The 15,764-nt window shown below is 48.7% G+C and overlaps 3 protein-coding genes across 3 annotated transcripts; 2 read left to right on the forward strand and 1 right to left on the reverse strand.

The window, feature by feature from the left end:
- Nucleotides 1-981: 981 nt before the first annotated feature.
- On the forward strand, nucleotides 982-2,294 carry LOC112268829. Its single transcript, XM_024455003.1, has 2 exons — nucleotides 982-1,060; nucleotides 1,135-2,294. Exon 2 carries the CDS (start codon nucleotides 1,169-1,171, stop codon nucleotides 2,102-2,104), a length of 936 nt encoding a protein of 311 aa, XP_024310771.1. The 5' UTR covers nucleotides 982-1,060; nucleotides 1,135-1,168; the 3' UTR covers nucleotides 2,105-2,294.
- A 1,566-nt stretch (nucleotides 2,295-3,860) lies between these two features.
- LOC100830252 (phosphoribosylamine--glycine ligase) lies at nucleotides 3,861-8,615 on the forward strand. Its single transcript, XM_003577635.4, has 4 exons — nucleotides 3,861-4,410; nucleotides 4,680-5,053; nucleotides 5,738-6,268; nucleotides 7,587-8,615. Exons 1-4 carry the CDS (start codon nucleotides 4,155-4,157, stop codon nucleotides 7,995-7,997), a joined length of 1,572 nt encoding a protein of 523 aa, XP_003577683.1. The 5' UTR covers nucleotides 3,861-4,154; the 3' UTR covers nucleotides 7,998-8,615.
- Nucleotides 8,616-9,401: 786 nt separating this feature from the next.
- On the reverse strand, nucleotides 9,402-15,330 carry LOC100841261 (leucine-rich repeat receptor-like serine/threonine-protein kinase BAM1). The gene is made up of 2 exons (XM_003576093.4): nucleotides 12,173-15,330; nucleotides 9,402-10,221 (listed from the first exon to the last, which is right to left on the reverse strand). Exons 1-2 carry the CDS (start codon nucleotides 14,886-14,888, stop codon nucleotides 9,806-9,808), a joined length of 3,132 nt encoding a protein of 1,043 aa, XP_003576141.1. The 5' UTR covers nucleotides 14,889-15,330; the 3' UTR covers nucleotides 9,402-9,805.
- Between the last annotated feature and the right edge of the window lie 434 nt (nucleotides 15,331-15,764).

A 15,764-nucleotide genomic window follows, 5' to 3' on the forward strand; every position in this document is an offset into this window, starting at 1 on the left:
GAACACGCATGAGGACACATGGCGCGATCGCAGCCATGCACTTTCCAATCGAAAGAACAGCAGAGCGTTCGCTAAAGAAAGGTAGGCGAACGTTCACTCTTATATATTTTGTTGTTTTTCGAGAAAGTATATTTTTTTAAGGCAACCACCGGGGTGGGGGATATTCCCCGCCTGAATATATTACTTAAGTGCAAGAGTTGTTATAAAAGAGAGGAGAACTAGTTCCCTCACGGACCGGCGTCTATTTTCTGAGAATGGCATTTCAATCTAAAAGTCCAAAGGGTGACATCCTGAATAAGAGAGCCAACAGCGAGGTGAGTGGGAGTATCTTCATGGAAGAATACTTTCCCGTTTCTTGATTTCCGAAAGTTGACTTTTTTTCATCCAAACACCGTACAAAGTAACAAAATCCATTCGATGTACGTTGTATGTTATTTTAAAATTTTAATAGATACGTTTTAGGGGGGCTTTAAGGTACTCTACAAGGGTGCTTTGTTTTTTAGGCAAAACAATATTTTGTTTGAGTGTTTTCCTAATAAACAAACTCTTTGAGATACTGTGAAATCCCACTGTATTTATGACTCCTTACTCTAGACTCGATTGTAAGGAAAAAAGACATCCTCAAAAAAAAGGAAAACAAAAAATGTAGATAGTACTACAGTAGTAATTGAAATTAACTAACATCAATATGGAGTATTTTTCTATATTTTTTCGAGAAAGGGAAACTGCCCGCCCTCTACATTGAAATGATACACACAACCAAAATATTTTTCGATATGTACTAATTTGTAAGAAAGGTACATCCGCTAGCTTTATTTTTTGAAAAAATGAGCTCCTGATCGATTTCCATTAAAGAAGGACCACGAGTAAAAGATGTGAATAAAGTTAAAGATCAACTTTGACCAATTAGACTAATGATTTCTGAGTCACATGATAAAAAAATGCAACCATATTCGTAATAATCGTAATAAAAAGCACTTCCAAAAGTACGACAAGGGGCGTCATATATGATTGATATTCCACGGAGAAAGCCCTGAATCCCTGATCGTATCTTTCCCCCGTACGTGCTATTTTCCCCAATCTATTCTACTGTCGTCGATTTCTGTGCTAACGTTGGCGTTCCTCCTGCTTCAGGTCAGAGTTGCAATGGCGGAGAAGATTAACCAAGATGGCATGGTGGCATCAACAGATTCTGCAGAGGCCATGGCGGAGAACATCAGCCAAGACTGCACGCGGCTGCCCCATGAGATCCTCATGGAGATCCTCGCGCGGCTGCCGGCCAAATCGGTCGCCCGCCTCGGCACCGTCGCATGAGTGGTCCGCCATGCTCTCAACGGCCTACTTCATCGACCTCCATTACCGGCTAGCCAATAGGTCCAGCCATCCCCGGCTACTCCTTTCTCCGATAAGTGCCCCCTCCGGCTCCAGCGACAGCTATATTTACTCTTGGCAGCCCGGTGGTCCGGTCAACAATCTCATGAGGGACAATTTTCCAATCGGTTACCCTCTTCCTATCACTAAGCCTTGTCATGGTCTCATTCTCATCGAATGCACTAGCTATGGCGGCTACTACGTTTGCAACCCTTCTACTGGTGCGATCTTGCAAATCCCAGACAGCGCGGCACCGTTGAAGATGATTTGGCGGCCTTCAGTTCATGGCCAAGCACCTCCATTCTTCAGTTTGGTATCTTACGGCCTTGGTTACTGCTCAATCACAAAGGAGTATAAGATCGTACGTTTATTCTGTCGACAAAATGTGTGTATCTGTGAGGTTTTGGTTCTGGCCACAGCTGCATACTGGAGGCCTACTGCCCAACAACCTCCATTGTGCTTCGTGAGCCAGAGCAAACCTGCTGTTTTCTTAAACGGCCATCTGCACTTCCTCTGCCGTGGTGCTGTCATTATCACGTTTGACATCAGCACCGAGACCTTCGGTTCACTGTCGCCACCACCATGTTTTGTGGATGTATCAGCTTCACTGACGGAGCTGGATGGGTGCTTGTGCTTCAGCTATGGAAAGCCTAATAGTGATGATCCTAGCTTACAATGTTTTCCTGCTGAGAGGCTACACGGAAGAGCGATGGGAGAAGCTTTGTTGCATTGATCGCTTAGGTTGGCCAAAATCTGAACGCACGCTGCTGCGGTCTCGCTGCATTGCTCCACTAGGTCTGTATCATGCAGAAGATGGACAGAAGGTCATGTTCGGAACAGGAGCTTGCAAAGTGTTCTCGGTGGATCCTATCGGCGGCGCCCTGGAGATTTTGTTCAAGCCAGAAGAAACCGTAATTGTCTGCTGTTATGGCTAATTTTTTAAAAATAATACAATTTTTTTAATCACTTTCAAAAATAATACGTGTTTTTTAAAAATTTCAAAAATAACACGGCCTCGGCCTCGCCCAGGCCGAATGGGCCCAGTCGGCCTGGCCGAAGCCGATTAGGCCCAGTCGGCAGGCTGCGCAGAGTGGGGGCAAGAGGCAGTCGGCCTGGCCCAGGCCGACTGGAGCAGTCGGTTTCGGCCAGGCCGACTGGATGCAGTTGGTTTCACCGAAGCCGATTGGAACTAATTAGGCTTCGCCAAAGCTAGTTGGTTGCATGATCAATGCATACACGGCCGAGGCCCAATTTTTGTTTCGAATCCTTGCGGTTTTTTGAACTAAAAGACTTGACAATTTGGATAAAGTAACATATTCGATTTATTTGTAACATTAGGCTATTTTGTAGTCTCCTCCGCCCTTATGCATGTGGTACCGTTGGATTGACAAGGAGATGCCGGATTGGGCGGTGGAAGAGATTAAAACAAGGTCCCGAAGTGCATGGTAGCGTTTCCACGCGGAGGAGCGTGCGGAAAAAGCTGCAGCCCAGGAGAAAGAGGAGCAAGAGAGAGAGCTGAAAGAGCATAGGGCGGAACAACGTCGTTACTTTGATGAAGCAGTAAGGAAAAACAAGGAAAAAGCGATTGAGATGCAAGAGGAGGAACGAAGGCGCAAGGATGCTCGTGAGACAGAAAGGGAGAGGCAGAGAGAAAGGGCCGCTGTGGCAAAGGCTGCAAAAGAACATGGCGATACGAGCGGAAAATGGCCTAAATGGACTCAGTAGTGCTTGTACTGTGTTTCAATTGTATTTGCTATCTTTAATTCTGTCCAATTGCGGTATTATCGATGTATGTTAATTTAGTCGTGCCTTGGTTTCGTAACCAGCACATTATCGATGTATGTTAATTTATCCAAGTTGTGAAGTCTTTCGGTTCAAAAAACCCGCAAGGAATCAACACAAAAATTGTCCAACACATTATCGATGTATGTTACTTTATCCAAGTTGTCAAGTCTTTTAGTTTAAAAAACCACAAGGATTCAAGACAAAAATTAGGCCTTGACCGTGTATGCATTGATCATGCAACTACTAGCTTTGGTGAAACTGATTAGTCTAATTAGTTCCAATCGGCTTCGGCGAAACCAACTACATCCAGTAGGCCTGGCCGAAACTGACTGCTCCAGTCGGCCTGGGCGAATCCCACTGGGCTTCAGTCAGCCTGGGCCAGGCCGACTGCCTCTTGCGGGCCCCCACTCTACGCAGCTTGCCTCCAGTCGGCCTGGCGTACGCCGACTGGGCCTAATCGGCTTCGGCTTCGGCCTGGGCGAGGACAAGGCCGTATTATTTTTGAAATTTTTGAAAAACGCATATTATTTTTGAAAATGATTAAAAACATTTGTATTATTTAAAAAAAAACGTGTCAAACAAATGCCCCCTCCGCGATTTGAGTTCAAAAGTGTAGCGAATTGAACTTGAATTGGGGAAAAGCTCTTCAAATGCCTCCTCCGCGACAAGGTTGACGAATTTCTCCGGGCCGTCTCCCCTTTTATCTTTTTTCGCAGCAGCATCCAGCCCGGCCCATCTCGCCGCCTCGCTCGTCTTCCTCCTTGCGCACGCCCGACAACTCCAGTAAACGCAAGCGCCGCCGCCGCCGCCGGTTGGTCTCCCCTTCGATTCTCTCGCTCCCGACCGCTTCTCCTCTCCACCACCCCACGAACCGAGTCCTCCCTGTAGCTCCCTCCCCGTTTCATCTCCTCAATCTCCCGAATTCGTAGCTGAGGCAAAAATCAAGGTAGGGCGGCCGCCCTACCTTACCCTACTGCTGGGTCCTCCGCCCCACGACCATGGCTTTCGCTGCTTACGGTGTCAGGGGACCTCTCAAGCTTGCCGTGGGTCATGGTCCATTTGCGCTGGCTAACAATCACCTCTGCCGCGGTTGGAGGCCTCCGTCATCTTACGCCGTTTCTCGGGCGTCGAGCGCTAATATCTCCAGTAATGCAGTGCGGCACATGGTCCGCCATTCCCACTTGGTTGCCCCGAGTTCAGAAAGACGGCGGTCGAACACGAAAGCTTCAGCGGTGGATGGTAGCATCGTTGCTGGTAAATACTCTTTGATCAGTTGCGTGTAATTATTTCTTCTGGAGCACTATAGTACTCCCTCCGTCCCGAATTAACTGACGTGGATTTGTATAGATTTTTATACAAATACAAGTCAGTTAAGTCGGATTGAGGGAGTACTATAAGTATGATGCCATATGTTAAAAAAACCCCAATATTAATCAGTAAATGAAATGAGAAACCAAAAAACTTTCTTCTAGTTAACAAACTGCAACAATGGTATTTAATTTTTGTTTTCTCTGTGTTTTCAGAAGAGAGGATAACTGTATTGGTGATTGGTGGTGGAGGAAGGGAGCATGCGCTTTGTTATGCTTTGAACCGCTCGCCTTCGTGTGAATCAGTTTTATGTGCCCCTGGTAATGTTGGTATTGCTCAATCCGGAGACGCGACCTGTGTGTCGGACCTAGACATCTCCTGTAGTGATGATGTTATATCGTTCTGCCACAAGAGGAGAGTTGGAATGGTGGTAGTGGGCCCTGAAGCTCCTCTTGTTGCGGGTCTTGCAAATGATCTTGTCAAAGCTGGGATACCAACCTTTGGTCCTTCATCAGAGGCTGCAGCATTAGAAGGATCAAAAGACTTTATGAAGAAGCTATGTGATAAGTATAATATCCCAACCGCTAAGGTACTTTCTTTTGCATCTGCGCTGAGCTATATAATCTATCTAGCACTACATTGATTTGCTTCCATGATATGCTATCCATGTTTAAGGTACACCAACTTAGGTATAATCACCCCATTCTTTTGTCTCGATACAATGTTACGAACCATGCTCATATTCAACTGAATTGACATTACTACTAGTTACAGATAATATAAGTATGGTAACCAGCTTCGACTTTCCACCAGAATATCTTCGAGTATATCACTACTCCCTCCGATCCATGTTAATTGTCTCAAATTTGCCCAAATATGGATGTATCTATGCCTAAAAAGCGTCTAGATACACATAATATTTCGACAATTAATATGGATCGGATGGAGTATTAGTTTTAACTATTGTTCATTCATAATTCTTGACATTTCCTTGAAATAAACCTCTCTGAAATGAAGTCATCTTGTTGCTACAGAAAATGGACTATAGAATTACTTTAGCAAAAACGGAGAAAATATACACCTCCCCGTTTGATAATTATTTGTAGTGAAGACATACAAATTAAGCTACTCCCTCCGTTCCATAATTCTTGTCGAAATATTACATGTATGTAGACGTTTTTTAGGAATAGATACATCCATTTTTTTTGCAAATTTGAGACAAGAATTATGGAACGAAGGGAGTAATACAGTTACCTTTTTCTCTCTCATGTAGTATCGCACTTTCATGGATCCTGTGGAAGCTAAACAATATGTCAATGACCAAGGAGCCCCTATTGTTGTTAAAGCTGACGGATTGGCTGCTGGAAAGGGCGTAGTTGTTGCTATGACTTTGGATGAGGCATTTGAAGCAATAGACTGTATGCTGGTTCAAGGGTCATTTGGTTCTGCCGGTTCACAGGTCATCATTGAAGAGTTTCTAGAGGGTGAAGAAGCCTCTTTCTTTGCACTGGTAGATGGTGAAAATGCTTTGCAACTTGAATCAGCACAGGATCATAAAAGGGTTGGTGATGGTGATGTTGGCCCTAACACAGGTGGTATGGGTGCATACTCCCCTGCACCAATAGTGACAGAACAGCTTAAGCGCATGGTCATGGAAAGTATAATTATTCCGACCGTTAAAGGTATGGCAGCTGAAGGATGCAAGTTTGTTGGTGTATTATATGCTGGGCTTATGATAGAGAAGAAATCTGGGCTACCTAAGCTTATTGAATACAATGTGCGATTTGGGGATCCTGAATGCCAGGTTAGTGGTCATCTCTCATCTAGATCTTAGGATTTATAACTCCCAGTTTGATCATTACAAGCTTGATTTCCTTCTCATAATCACTTCATGATCAAAATATTCTTGTGTTCTTGATGAAAGACAATGGAAGGCAATGGATTTGAATTCTTTCCCAGGACAGTTTCTTGTCATACTTTATTTCTGCCCTAATAAAGTTCTCCTTATAGATCTGTGGAACAGTTAGGGTTGTAGTTATGAGCAGGTTTTTGTTCCGTAGTCAGCGTTCCGATTGTGGGCGTTGGTCAGCGGGTTTCCTGCTCACCTAGTTGTTTTTCCTTCCCATCCTTTTCTCCCCATCGCTCTCCTAATCATGTATCTGGGCATGTCTAAGACTTTGTATTTCCGTTATGTTCATAATGGAAAGGGGAGAAATCCCGGGTGGAAAAAAGATCTGTGGAACAGTTCGCTTCATGTGACAAGGAGTTTAGTGTTTTTCTTTGTCATCCAGAGAAAAGAAAATTGAGTAGTTTGTGTACTACAATGAGGATAGTGCATTTATGTGTTATAGGTATAAATATAGATGTGGGCCTTGGGTAAGTCTAGATTAAATAAAATAAGTTAAATATCTGATATTCGGGAAATGAATAAATGAATACATCACTAGTATATGCATAAAAACATCTTAATAATGTCATTCCACAACATTTTAGTTGCATATTGTGAAAGAATTTGGTGATCGGAGGTTCATCTTGTGGACTGTGCTCATGTTGAAAACAATGTATATTTGCAACATGAGTGAATGCCTTGTACTAAATGCCATCGAGACTGCATTTCTTATTGCCATGTACATTTACTTGGGAAACAGAAGAGGGGCATCCTGCTAGTTTTGCTGCTCAAGCTTGCTTGTTTTGAACTTGCACGCCTATTTATTTTTTTCAATCATCTTGTGCCACCTATCTATTATGTTCTATTGTTCCATGTACTTTCAGAACCACAATCAATTTTGTTGACATTTGTTGGACCTCCAATTTCTAGGTGTCTGCTTAATGGCATATGAACTTTGAATCAACGATATATCCAACATTAAAATCATAGTTACAGTCCAAAATGACCTTGTTTTTTTTTAAGTTTTTTTCTTAAATATTTAATAGCTGATGTGAAATTTTAACTCGTTCACATATCTTCTCATGCTTCTCTAGTACAACACATAATCTCACTCTGCAAATTTTGCAAATTGTTTCTTCATAGATTTACTTTTTCTAGTTGACTTGCCACCTGTTATTTCTTTAGTTAAATTCTGATTGTGCATTCATCTATTAATTCTTTTTCTTTTCCTCAGGTTCTGATGATGCGATTAGAATCCGATCTCGCACAGGTTCTGCTATCTGCATGCAAAGGAGAATTAGGCCAGGTTTCGCTAACCTGGTCGCCTGAAATTGCAATGGTGGTTGTGATGGCAAGTGAAGGATACCCCGGCTCTTACAAGAAGGGGACGATAATAAAAAACATCAGCAATGCTGAGCAGGTTTCTCCAGCTGTTAAGATATTTCATGCTGGAACAGCTTTGGATGGAGATGGCAACCTTGTCGCTGTTGGAGGTCGAGTTCTCGGTGTCACTGCAAAGGGCAAGGACATTGAAGAAGCACGGGAAAGAGCATACGCTGCAGCAGATGTTATTGACTGGCCAGAAGGATTCTTCAGGCATGATATTGGTTGGAGGGCACTGAAACACAAGCAGATTGCTAACTGATGATGAGGTTTTTCTGAAGCACCAAAACTACGGCGTGCTTGTGGTGTCAAGTGAAATAAAGAGATATTAGTGTAACAGCGCTTCCGAAGCATAACTGCTGGAGCAGTAGCATGTTCAGATTTGAGCATATTTTGAGCATGGCGTGGTTATTAACCTTCTTGTAGTGGTCTTGTATTTTTCTGAAGGCAAAGTATCTAACTCTTGAGGTGCAATCATGCAATCAGCTATTGGGATGAACATGACCATATGAACTCTGGGAAGCGTTCCTTATCCTCAATCATGTTTACGAATTTCCTGTTGAGTTATTTAATCGACTGGGTTAAGGACACATCTGATTCCATTCAGTGACATTATACACAAACAGAGGTTCACGCCAATGACCACATAGCTGTACAAGGACCAACTTCACAGTGACCACTGAGCTGTATAAGGGGTGAAAAGATACAGCGAATAGTTGATACAAAAATCCAGTAGACGACTCTGTTTGAGAACAACCGAGGATGCCCATCTCTATTGCTATTGGAGCATTCCTTGGCAACAGTTCTCTCAGAGGTGAACATAGCATTCTCTCTTGCCATTGCTATTTTAAGAGGTTGGTGCTCCGACCATTTGTCCCAATCTGCGTGTTCAATTTACAATTGAAACATGTAAAACATTCAGGTATGCTATTATCAAAATAAAAATAGAAAATAGAGCTGCACACTGGAATGCTCACAATAGCAAACTTTTATAGTGACCACATATATACATAGCTGTAGAAGGGGTGAAAAGGATGAGGCAAATAGTGAAAGAATCCACTAGATGAGCTCTATTGGAGAACAGCCGAGGCTGCCGTGCCCATCTCCATTGCTCCGGAGATTCCTTGGCAACAGTACTCTCACAGGCGAACTGAATGTTGTCCTTTTATTATTATTACCATTTTATGTACCTTTGCTATTTCAGACCAAAATTAGTCCTCCAACAACTTGCTCCGATCTGTGTGTTGAATTTACAATTGAAATATGTAAAACATTCAAGTATGCATCTTTGCCTTTGCATCCTCTGGAAGTTGCAGTTTCTATAAGCTTTAATGATTAAAGCAATTTGTGATAGTGGAACTGTTAGTTTGCATGACTCCTGAAGTTACTGACACTGCAAGCCCTGAAGCCATGCATCATCGACCCATGATAGGAACTCTTGGAAAATCTTTTCCTTGATGTTTTTGACCCTCCTTTATTTTGATAAAGCTGTTCAATTCAAGTCCCTATCCGGATGCTTTAAAGCTTTGGGAATCGAAACGTTTTCTAAGACTGCCAAGTACCTTTTTTTGTTTTCTTTTCCTTACTTTCCCTGAAACCAAAGTTCCAGTCAAGAATCTTCGGACAGATCATTACTAAACCCGCTGGTGACAAAATTTTGCTCAAGTAATACAAAACGCTGTGAAGTAGCACTGGTAGTACAGAACTGAGCATAAACAAGGATTAGTGTAAAGGAGATGACAATGGATGGTGGCTGAAGATTACCAGGAGATTACAAAGGGCCAAAGCTATGACAGAAAGGACTACTGTTACATTTGACAGCACAAACCCCTAGATGGTAGTACTAGCTTATGATCAAACCCTATACACCTTTGAGGAAAAGAAAGAATATATAGAAAAGAACATGAGAGAGAAAAAACAAAGTTACATGTTATTTGGTCTTCCCCATCTATCACCATCACTGTCCATCTACCAACAGACTGTAGATTGCTGCTACCTCCAATTAGAGTACTGTAATTTGATGCTGAGCTTGTTGCCATGGCATTTTGCTGCTTGATTTGCTTGCTCGACTCAGGTCAGCAGGTCAGGGAACAGCTTGTAGCAGTTGGGCTCCTTCTCCTTCTCCGGCTCCGGTGCCGATGAGGATGAAGACGGTGAGGGCTGGCTGGACCTATGGCGGGGGAACTCGGACAGCATCTGCACCACCTCCCTCATCGTCGGCCGCTCGACGCTGTTCTCCTGGACGCAGAGCATGGATACGAAGAAGAGGTGCGCGACCTCGTCCATGGCCACCGTGCTAAGCCGCCGGTCGACGACCTTGGGCACGCCCTCCCGCCGGCCGTCAGTGACCCGCTTCGCCCACTGCACGATGTCGACCCCTTCCCCGAAGTCCCCCACCGGCCGCCTGCCGGTGACGAGCTCGAGGAGGACCACCCCGAAGCTGTACACGTCACTCTTCTCGTCCACCCTCAGGGTATAAGCGTACTCTGTAAAAACAACAAGATCACAATTAACATACTATTCACATTTCTCGTTTTTATCTCGAAAACACAATAATCAGACTAATATTGAATTCAAATGCTAGGAACTTAAACATGGGACCATTCCCAACATGAATCCATGCGCTGTGATCATATACTAAGATACTATCCTGAATTCCTGATCTCCTAGCGAGAACAAATCTATGTGTGCACACCTTAGTAGTTAATCTATGTTTAAAAGCATTCTAGGGCAATGTGAGCATGAGCTAGCGATTTGAATAGTACAGAGACCGGCTAGTGAAGCGAGGAAGGAGGACAGAGGCAAGTGCGTACAACATTCTTGGGCGAATCCCAAGAGAAACCGCATGCATCCACACCATTGTCGAATCTTTCCCATGCACATAAACAGATATTCTACCAAGCTCGTCAAATCCAAGGAAAATTCTTCTCCCTGATCAAGAGATCACTCCTCCTCTCCCATACCTAAGCTCCGTCAAATCAAATATCAAAGGCCCATGCCGCTGCCCTAAGATCCTGCCAAATCCCAAACACGTAAAGAGAGGAGCAAAGCATTCGACGTTAACAGTGAAGCCGCCCGTCCCGTTCGAAAGAAAGAAAAGTATTCGTACTCCGTAATGAACAGCGTGGCCGGCCGCGCCGTTGGATGGCACTCGTGGCTTTTGGGCTTTGGCGACGGACGTAAAACAGCAAAAAGAGGCTGCGAGAGCTGCTTTGGCAAGGCCCCAGGAGGAGGACTGGAGGAGATGGACCTGCAAAGGACGATGAGGCTTTCTTACTGGAGTAAGCCCCATGCCGGTCAAAGATACAGCAGCGGAACCCAATCCCTGTGTGTGTGTGTGGCCGTGGAAGCGCCGGGACCAGCAACAATACGTACTCCGGTACACGGGAGTCTCTGGCTCTGGACTGTTCCGGCCGAGCCGACCTGTCAGGGACGTGGCCAGGACAGCTGCCACGACAAACCCGAGCGGTAAACGGGAGTCTCTGCCTCTGCGCGTGTGTTGCGTTTGCTAGCGCCGCCCCCGTTGCTGGCAGGGGCTTCGTGTGGTCGCCATCGCGCCTGACACCCCGATGGGTCGGTCGGTCCCGCCGCCGGAAATTATTGGGCACTCGAGTGCTAGGCCTGACACGTTTGAACCACAGGAAAAAAAAAATCCAAGAGAAGGGCACGATAGCCTGACCCAAGGACCCCTTTTCGGCCGCTTTCGGTGACGACGTGGTGTAGTAAAACTGTAAAGCTTGTGGTAGTACTGGGTTTGTTTATACCGCTGCGTGCAACGCAACGCAGGCTATGGGCTATGCTGCGTGTTGTCATGTGCGTTACCCAGAGCCGGACCGGGCAGAGACAGCTCTACAGCTCCGGTGTGGACTAAAGTAGCACGCGGCCATACCGCCTAGCCTTGCCATTTCGATGCCACCACATTTTCCATCTTGGTTTTTTGGAACAAAGGAAAGACAGAACAGGAAGAACACGCAGCTTATCGTCAAGGACCATGCGTTTCTGTGCGATCTATCCGGAACAGGGAACTACGGATAGGTATACTTATTACTGTAGTACTCTGCGCATACGATTCGGCATGCTGCCAATACAGAGCAAATACGTGAAGTCAGTGAAGGTCTTTGCCTGACTGGGGAACAAAATCCAAATCTAACCAGGCGTTCACTCCTCGGCAAAGGCCCTACCAGCTAGTGGTATTGACTTTAGAACTCTGGGTCCCACGCTGCAGAGACTACGTGACCGCAGTCGTAGTACTGCTAGTACAGTGCAGGATGGTGACAAGCAGATGAGCTCCAAAACCCGATCGGTCCTAACTAAACCAAAGCTCTGAAGATCGACACCTCCTAGGGAGGCAAGGCGATATGCATACAACAACTAGAGACAAAAAAAAAACACACATGCATGTACGTGTAACGAGATGTGGAAAACAAGCGTGCGTACCTGGGGCGATGTAGCCGTAGGAGCCGGCGACGGCGGACATGCACTCGGAGGCGTTACTGCTGCTGTTGTTGTTGTTGCCGGAGCCGGAGCGGAGGAACTTGGCGAGCCCGAAATCCGCGACGCGGGCCTCCAAGTCGTCCCCGAGGAGGATGTTGTTGGACTTGACGTCGCGGTGCACGATCATGGGCGTGCAGTCGTGGTGGAGGTAGCAGAGCCCCCGGGCGGCCTCGAGCGCGATCCGGTACCGGCGGTCCCAGGCCAGGAACCCGCCGCCCTTGCCGTGGAGCACCTCGCCCAGGCTGCCGTTGCCCATGTACTCGTACACCAGCGCGTTGGCGCGGAGCCCGTCGTTGGTGCAGAAGGCGAGCAGGCGCACGATGTTCCGGTGCCGGATGCTGCCCAACGTCCGGATCTCCGCCCGGAACCCGTGGTCTCCCGACCCGGACCGGGCCCCGTAATTGTTGTTGTTGTTGAGGCGCTTTACGGCGATCATGGAGGAGGAGCCGGGCCTTCGCGGGCCGGCGTAGACCACGCCGGCCCCGCCCCGGCCCACCACGTTCCCTTCCTTCATGCACTCGATCACCTCCGCCACGCCAAAGTCCACCTTGTGGAACGCCGTGAACTTCCACGCCCCGCCGTTGTCGCTGCCATCGGGCCCTCCGCGGCACGACCGAGCGCGGAGGACTGCCGCAGCGGCGAACGCCACGGAGCACGCGAGGAGGCCCAGCGCGAACGCCAGCTTGTACTCCCCCCTGCCCCGCGGCCTCCTCGGCCCGTCGTCTTCTCCGGCGCCGGTGGCCATGCCATTGCGGCAGGGCCGGCCCAGCAACGGCCCGCCGCACAGCCCAGGGTTGCCCGCGAACGCCGTCGCGTTGAGGAACCCCAGCTGGCCGCCGCCCGTGGTGTCAGGGAGCGGGCCGGAGAGCTCGTTGTAGGAGAAATCGGCCGCCGTGAGGCTGCTCATGGCCCCCACCGCCGCCGGGATCGACTCCTCCAGCCGGTTCCTCGAGAGATTAAGATAATTCAGCACCTTGATCTCCGCGATCGCCTCCGGGATCGCCCCGGAGAGATTGTTCTTGCTGAGATCGACGAACGTGAGCTCCCCGCACCGGCCAATGGCGGCCGGGATCGGGCCCGAGAGCGCGTTGCCGCTCAGGTCGAGCTTCACGAGCTGCCGCAGCTCCCCGACCTCCCCCGGCAGCGGCCCGCTCAGCCGGTTGTTGCTCGCCAGCAGCGTCTGCAGCGAAGTCAGGTTCCCCAGCGAGCCCGGCAGAGCTCCGGTTAGCGCATTGTTGGAGAGATTCAGCTGAGCCAGCTGCGAGATGAATCCGGCTGGGCTCGGGCTTGACGGGATCGAGCCGGAGAGCAAATTGTTCTGGAGCTCGAGGAGGTTGAGCTTCGGCAGGTACAGCAGGCCGGCGGGGATGGTGCCGTTGAGGAAGTTCTGGCCGAGCCGGACCCGCGCCAGGCTCGCGCACGAGCCGAGCGAACCGGGGATGGCGCCGAAGAGGAAGTTGTTCATCAGGATGACGACCCGGAGCATCCCGGAGGAACACAGCGGCTCCGGGATCGGCCCCGTGAGCCTGTTCGACGACAAATCGACGAGCCGCAGCGCCGCCGCGCTGGCTCCGAGCCTAGCCGGGATTTCGCCCGTGAGGTTGTTCATGAAGAGCTGCAGCGTCTCCAGCCGCGGCAGCGAGGCCACGAACTCCGGGACCGGGCCGTGGAGCCGGTTGAGGAACAGGTTGAGCAGCCGGAGAGACACGAGCGAGCCGAGCTCCCCCGGGATTGAGCCGGAGAGCACGTTGTTGGAGAGATCCAGCGCCGTGAGCTGAGTCAGCTTCCCGAGCTCCGGGGGGATTTGGCCGGAGAGCTGGTTGGTGTGGAGGAAGAGAGTGTCGAGGGAAGAGAGCTCCCCGAGCTCGGCCGGGATTCGGCCCGTCAGGCCGCAGTTGGAGACGTCGAGGATGACAAGGTTCCGGAGATTGCCGAGCTCTGGCGGGATGCCGCCGGAGAAGGAGTTGTAGTAGCCGAGGTAGAGTTCTTTGAGGTTCTCGAGGTTGCCGAGCTCTGCCGGGATGGGGCCTTCCAGGTTGTTGCCGTTGAGTGAGAGGTACTCGAGCGCTTGTAAGTTACCGTAGGAGGAAGGGATTGAGCCTGAGAAGTAGTTGCCGCCGAGGTCGAGGTGCCGGAGCCGTGGGAGAGAGGCTATGGTGGAAGGGAGAGACGAGGAGAAGTTGTTGTCGTAGGCGTCGAACACCTCGAGGCTCCGGAGCGAGGGGAAGTCCCAGGCGACGTCGAGGGCGCCGCTCAGCTGGTTGCCGGAGACGTTGACGAAGCGCAGTGCCGGGAGACTGGACGCGGTGACCGCGCCCGGAATGCCGTTCCCGGCGAGCGAGAGCGTCTGGAGCGCGTCCAGCGCCGGGCTCAGGGCCGCGCTCACGGGCGCGGCGCCCGTGGACACGTTCATGTTGGCGATGTCGAGGGAGACGACGCGGCCGCCGGCGCAGCGCACGCCGGTCCAGGAGCACACGGAGGCGATATTGCCGGCCGACCAGGAGCGCAGCGCTTGGGGGCGGCAGCGAAGGGCGGCCTTGAGGGAGAGCAAGGCCAGCGCGTCTCTGTGCAACGCGTCGTCGCCGTCAACACCGTTGCCGTAGACATTGGAGGACAGCAGATGGAAAATCAAGAACAGGACAAGATGACGAGGCCTCATCTGGCTTGTAATGCTTCTTTGCGGCTTTGGAATTGTGGCGAGGGATCAGCTAGCTAGCTAGAAATTTGCAGCCATTCGCATTGGCATTGCGGCTGTTTTGGGAAGCTTACAGAGAAACGGATGGATGGATATATGGATGTGGAGATAAAAGAGGTACTCCGTAGATGGGTAGATAGAGGAACGGCAAAGGCATGTAAGAATCTTGAGAAGCTTCACATGAAAATGGAGGTGAGGGGAGGGGAGCCTAGCTTCACGCTGAAGGTGAGGGGAATATGTTCTCTGTGTTCACAAGAATTGGCTTTGTCTTTTGAGCTATTTATGCCTTGTGGGAGAAGGGTGTCTACTGTCTAGCATTGGGCTCTCTGCTTTGAGTGTTTGTGTGTTCTCTCCTCTGCTCCTCCTCTCTCTGGTCCTGTTCTTCCATCTCTCTCTCTCCTTCCTTTTGCTTTTTCTTTGAGAGCAGAGAAGCTAACTGTTAAAGTCTGTTAGTGGGCAAGGAAGCAGCCATGGCAAGTGATAGGGGAGTTTCTAGCTTTGACACTTCTTTTGTTCACAAATTGTTCCATGCATGGTTTTGGGGGAGTGTTTAGAAAGTTTTCTTGCAATTATGGCGTGGCGCCCGACAGAAAAAGAGAAATGCACTCCGGTCTCTATCGAATTGAAGTACATAGCCTGGGTGATTGAGTTTCAGCAATGATGAAAGAACAAGCAAAGAAATCAATGTGTTCCGTATGCGTATGTGTGCTTCAGTTAGGTAAATCATTCGTTAGCTTCCCGAGTAGTACAAACAAAATATGCTTTGGTTACATGTTAAATGTCGGTTCTGTCTAGGGAGGCCGGCCGGATGGTTATTCAAAACTCTCTTTTTTCGGAAAG

This window comes from Brachypodium distachyon, chromosome 4, assembly GCF_000005505.3.
Source record: "Brachypodium distachyon strain Bd21 chromosome 4, Brachypodium_distachyon_v3.0, whole genome shotgun sequence".
Taxonomy (NCBI): Eukaryota; Viridiplantae; Streptophyta; class Magnoliopsida; order Poales; family Poaceae; genus Brachypodium; species Brachypodium distachyon.

Bases quoted from the DNA above. Each gene is read 5' to 3' on its own strand.
- LOC100841261 (XM_003576093.4), bottom strand. From the start codon at position 14,888: ATGAGGCCTCGTCATCTTGTCCTGTTCTTGATTTTCCATCTGCTGTCC. The intron at 10,222-12,172 runs GTACGCACGCTT...TTGTTTTTACAG, and splicing joins CTACGGCTACATCGCCCCAG to AGTACGCTTATACCCTGAGG.
- LOC112268829 (XM_024455003.1), top strand. From the start codon at position 1,169: ATGGCATGGTGGCATCAACAGATTCTGCAGAGGCCATGGCGGAGAACA.
- LOC100830252 (XM_003577635.4), top strand. From the start codon at position 4,155: ATGGCTTTCGCTGCTTACGGTGTCAGGGGACCTCTCAAGCTTGCCGTG. The intron at 5,054-5,737 runs GTACTTTCTTTT...TCTCTCATGTAG, and splicing joins ATAATATCCCAACCGCTAAG to TATCGCACTTTCATGGATCC. The intron at 6,269-7,586 runs GTTAGTGGTCAT...TCTTTTCCTCAG, and splicing joins TTGGGGATCCTGAATGCCAG to GTTCTGATGATGCGATTAGA.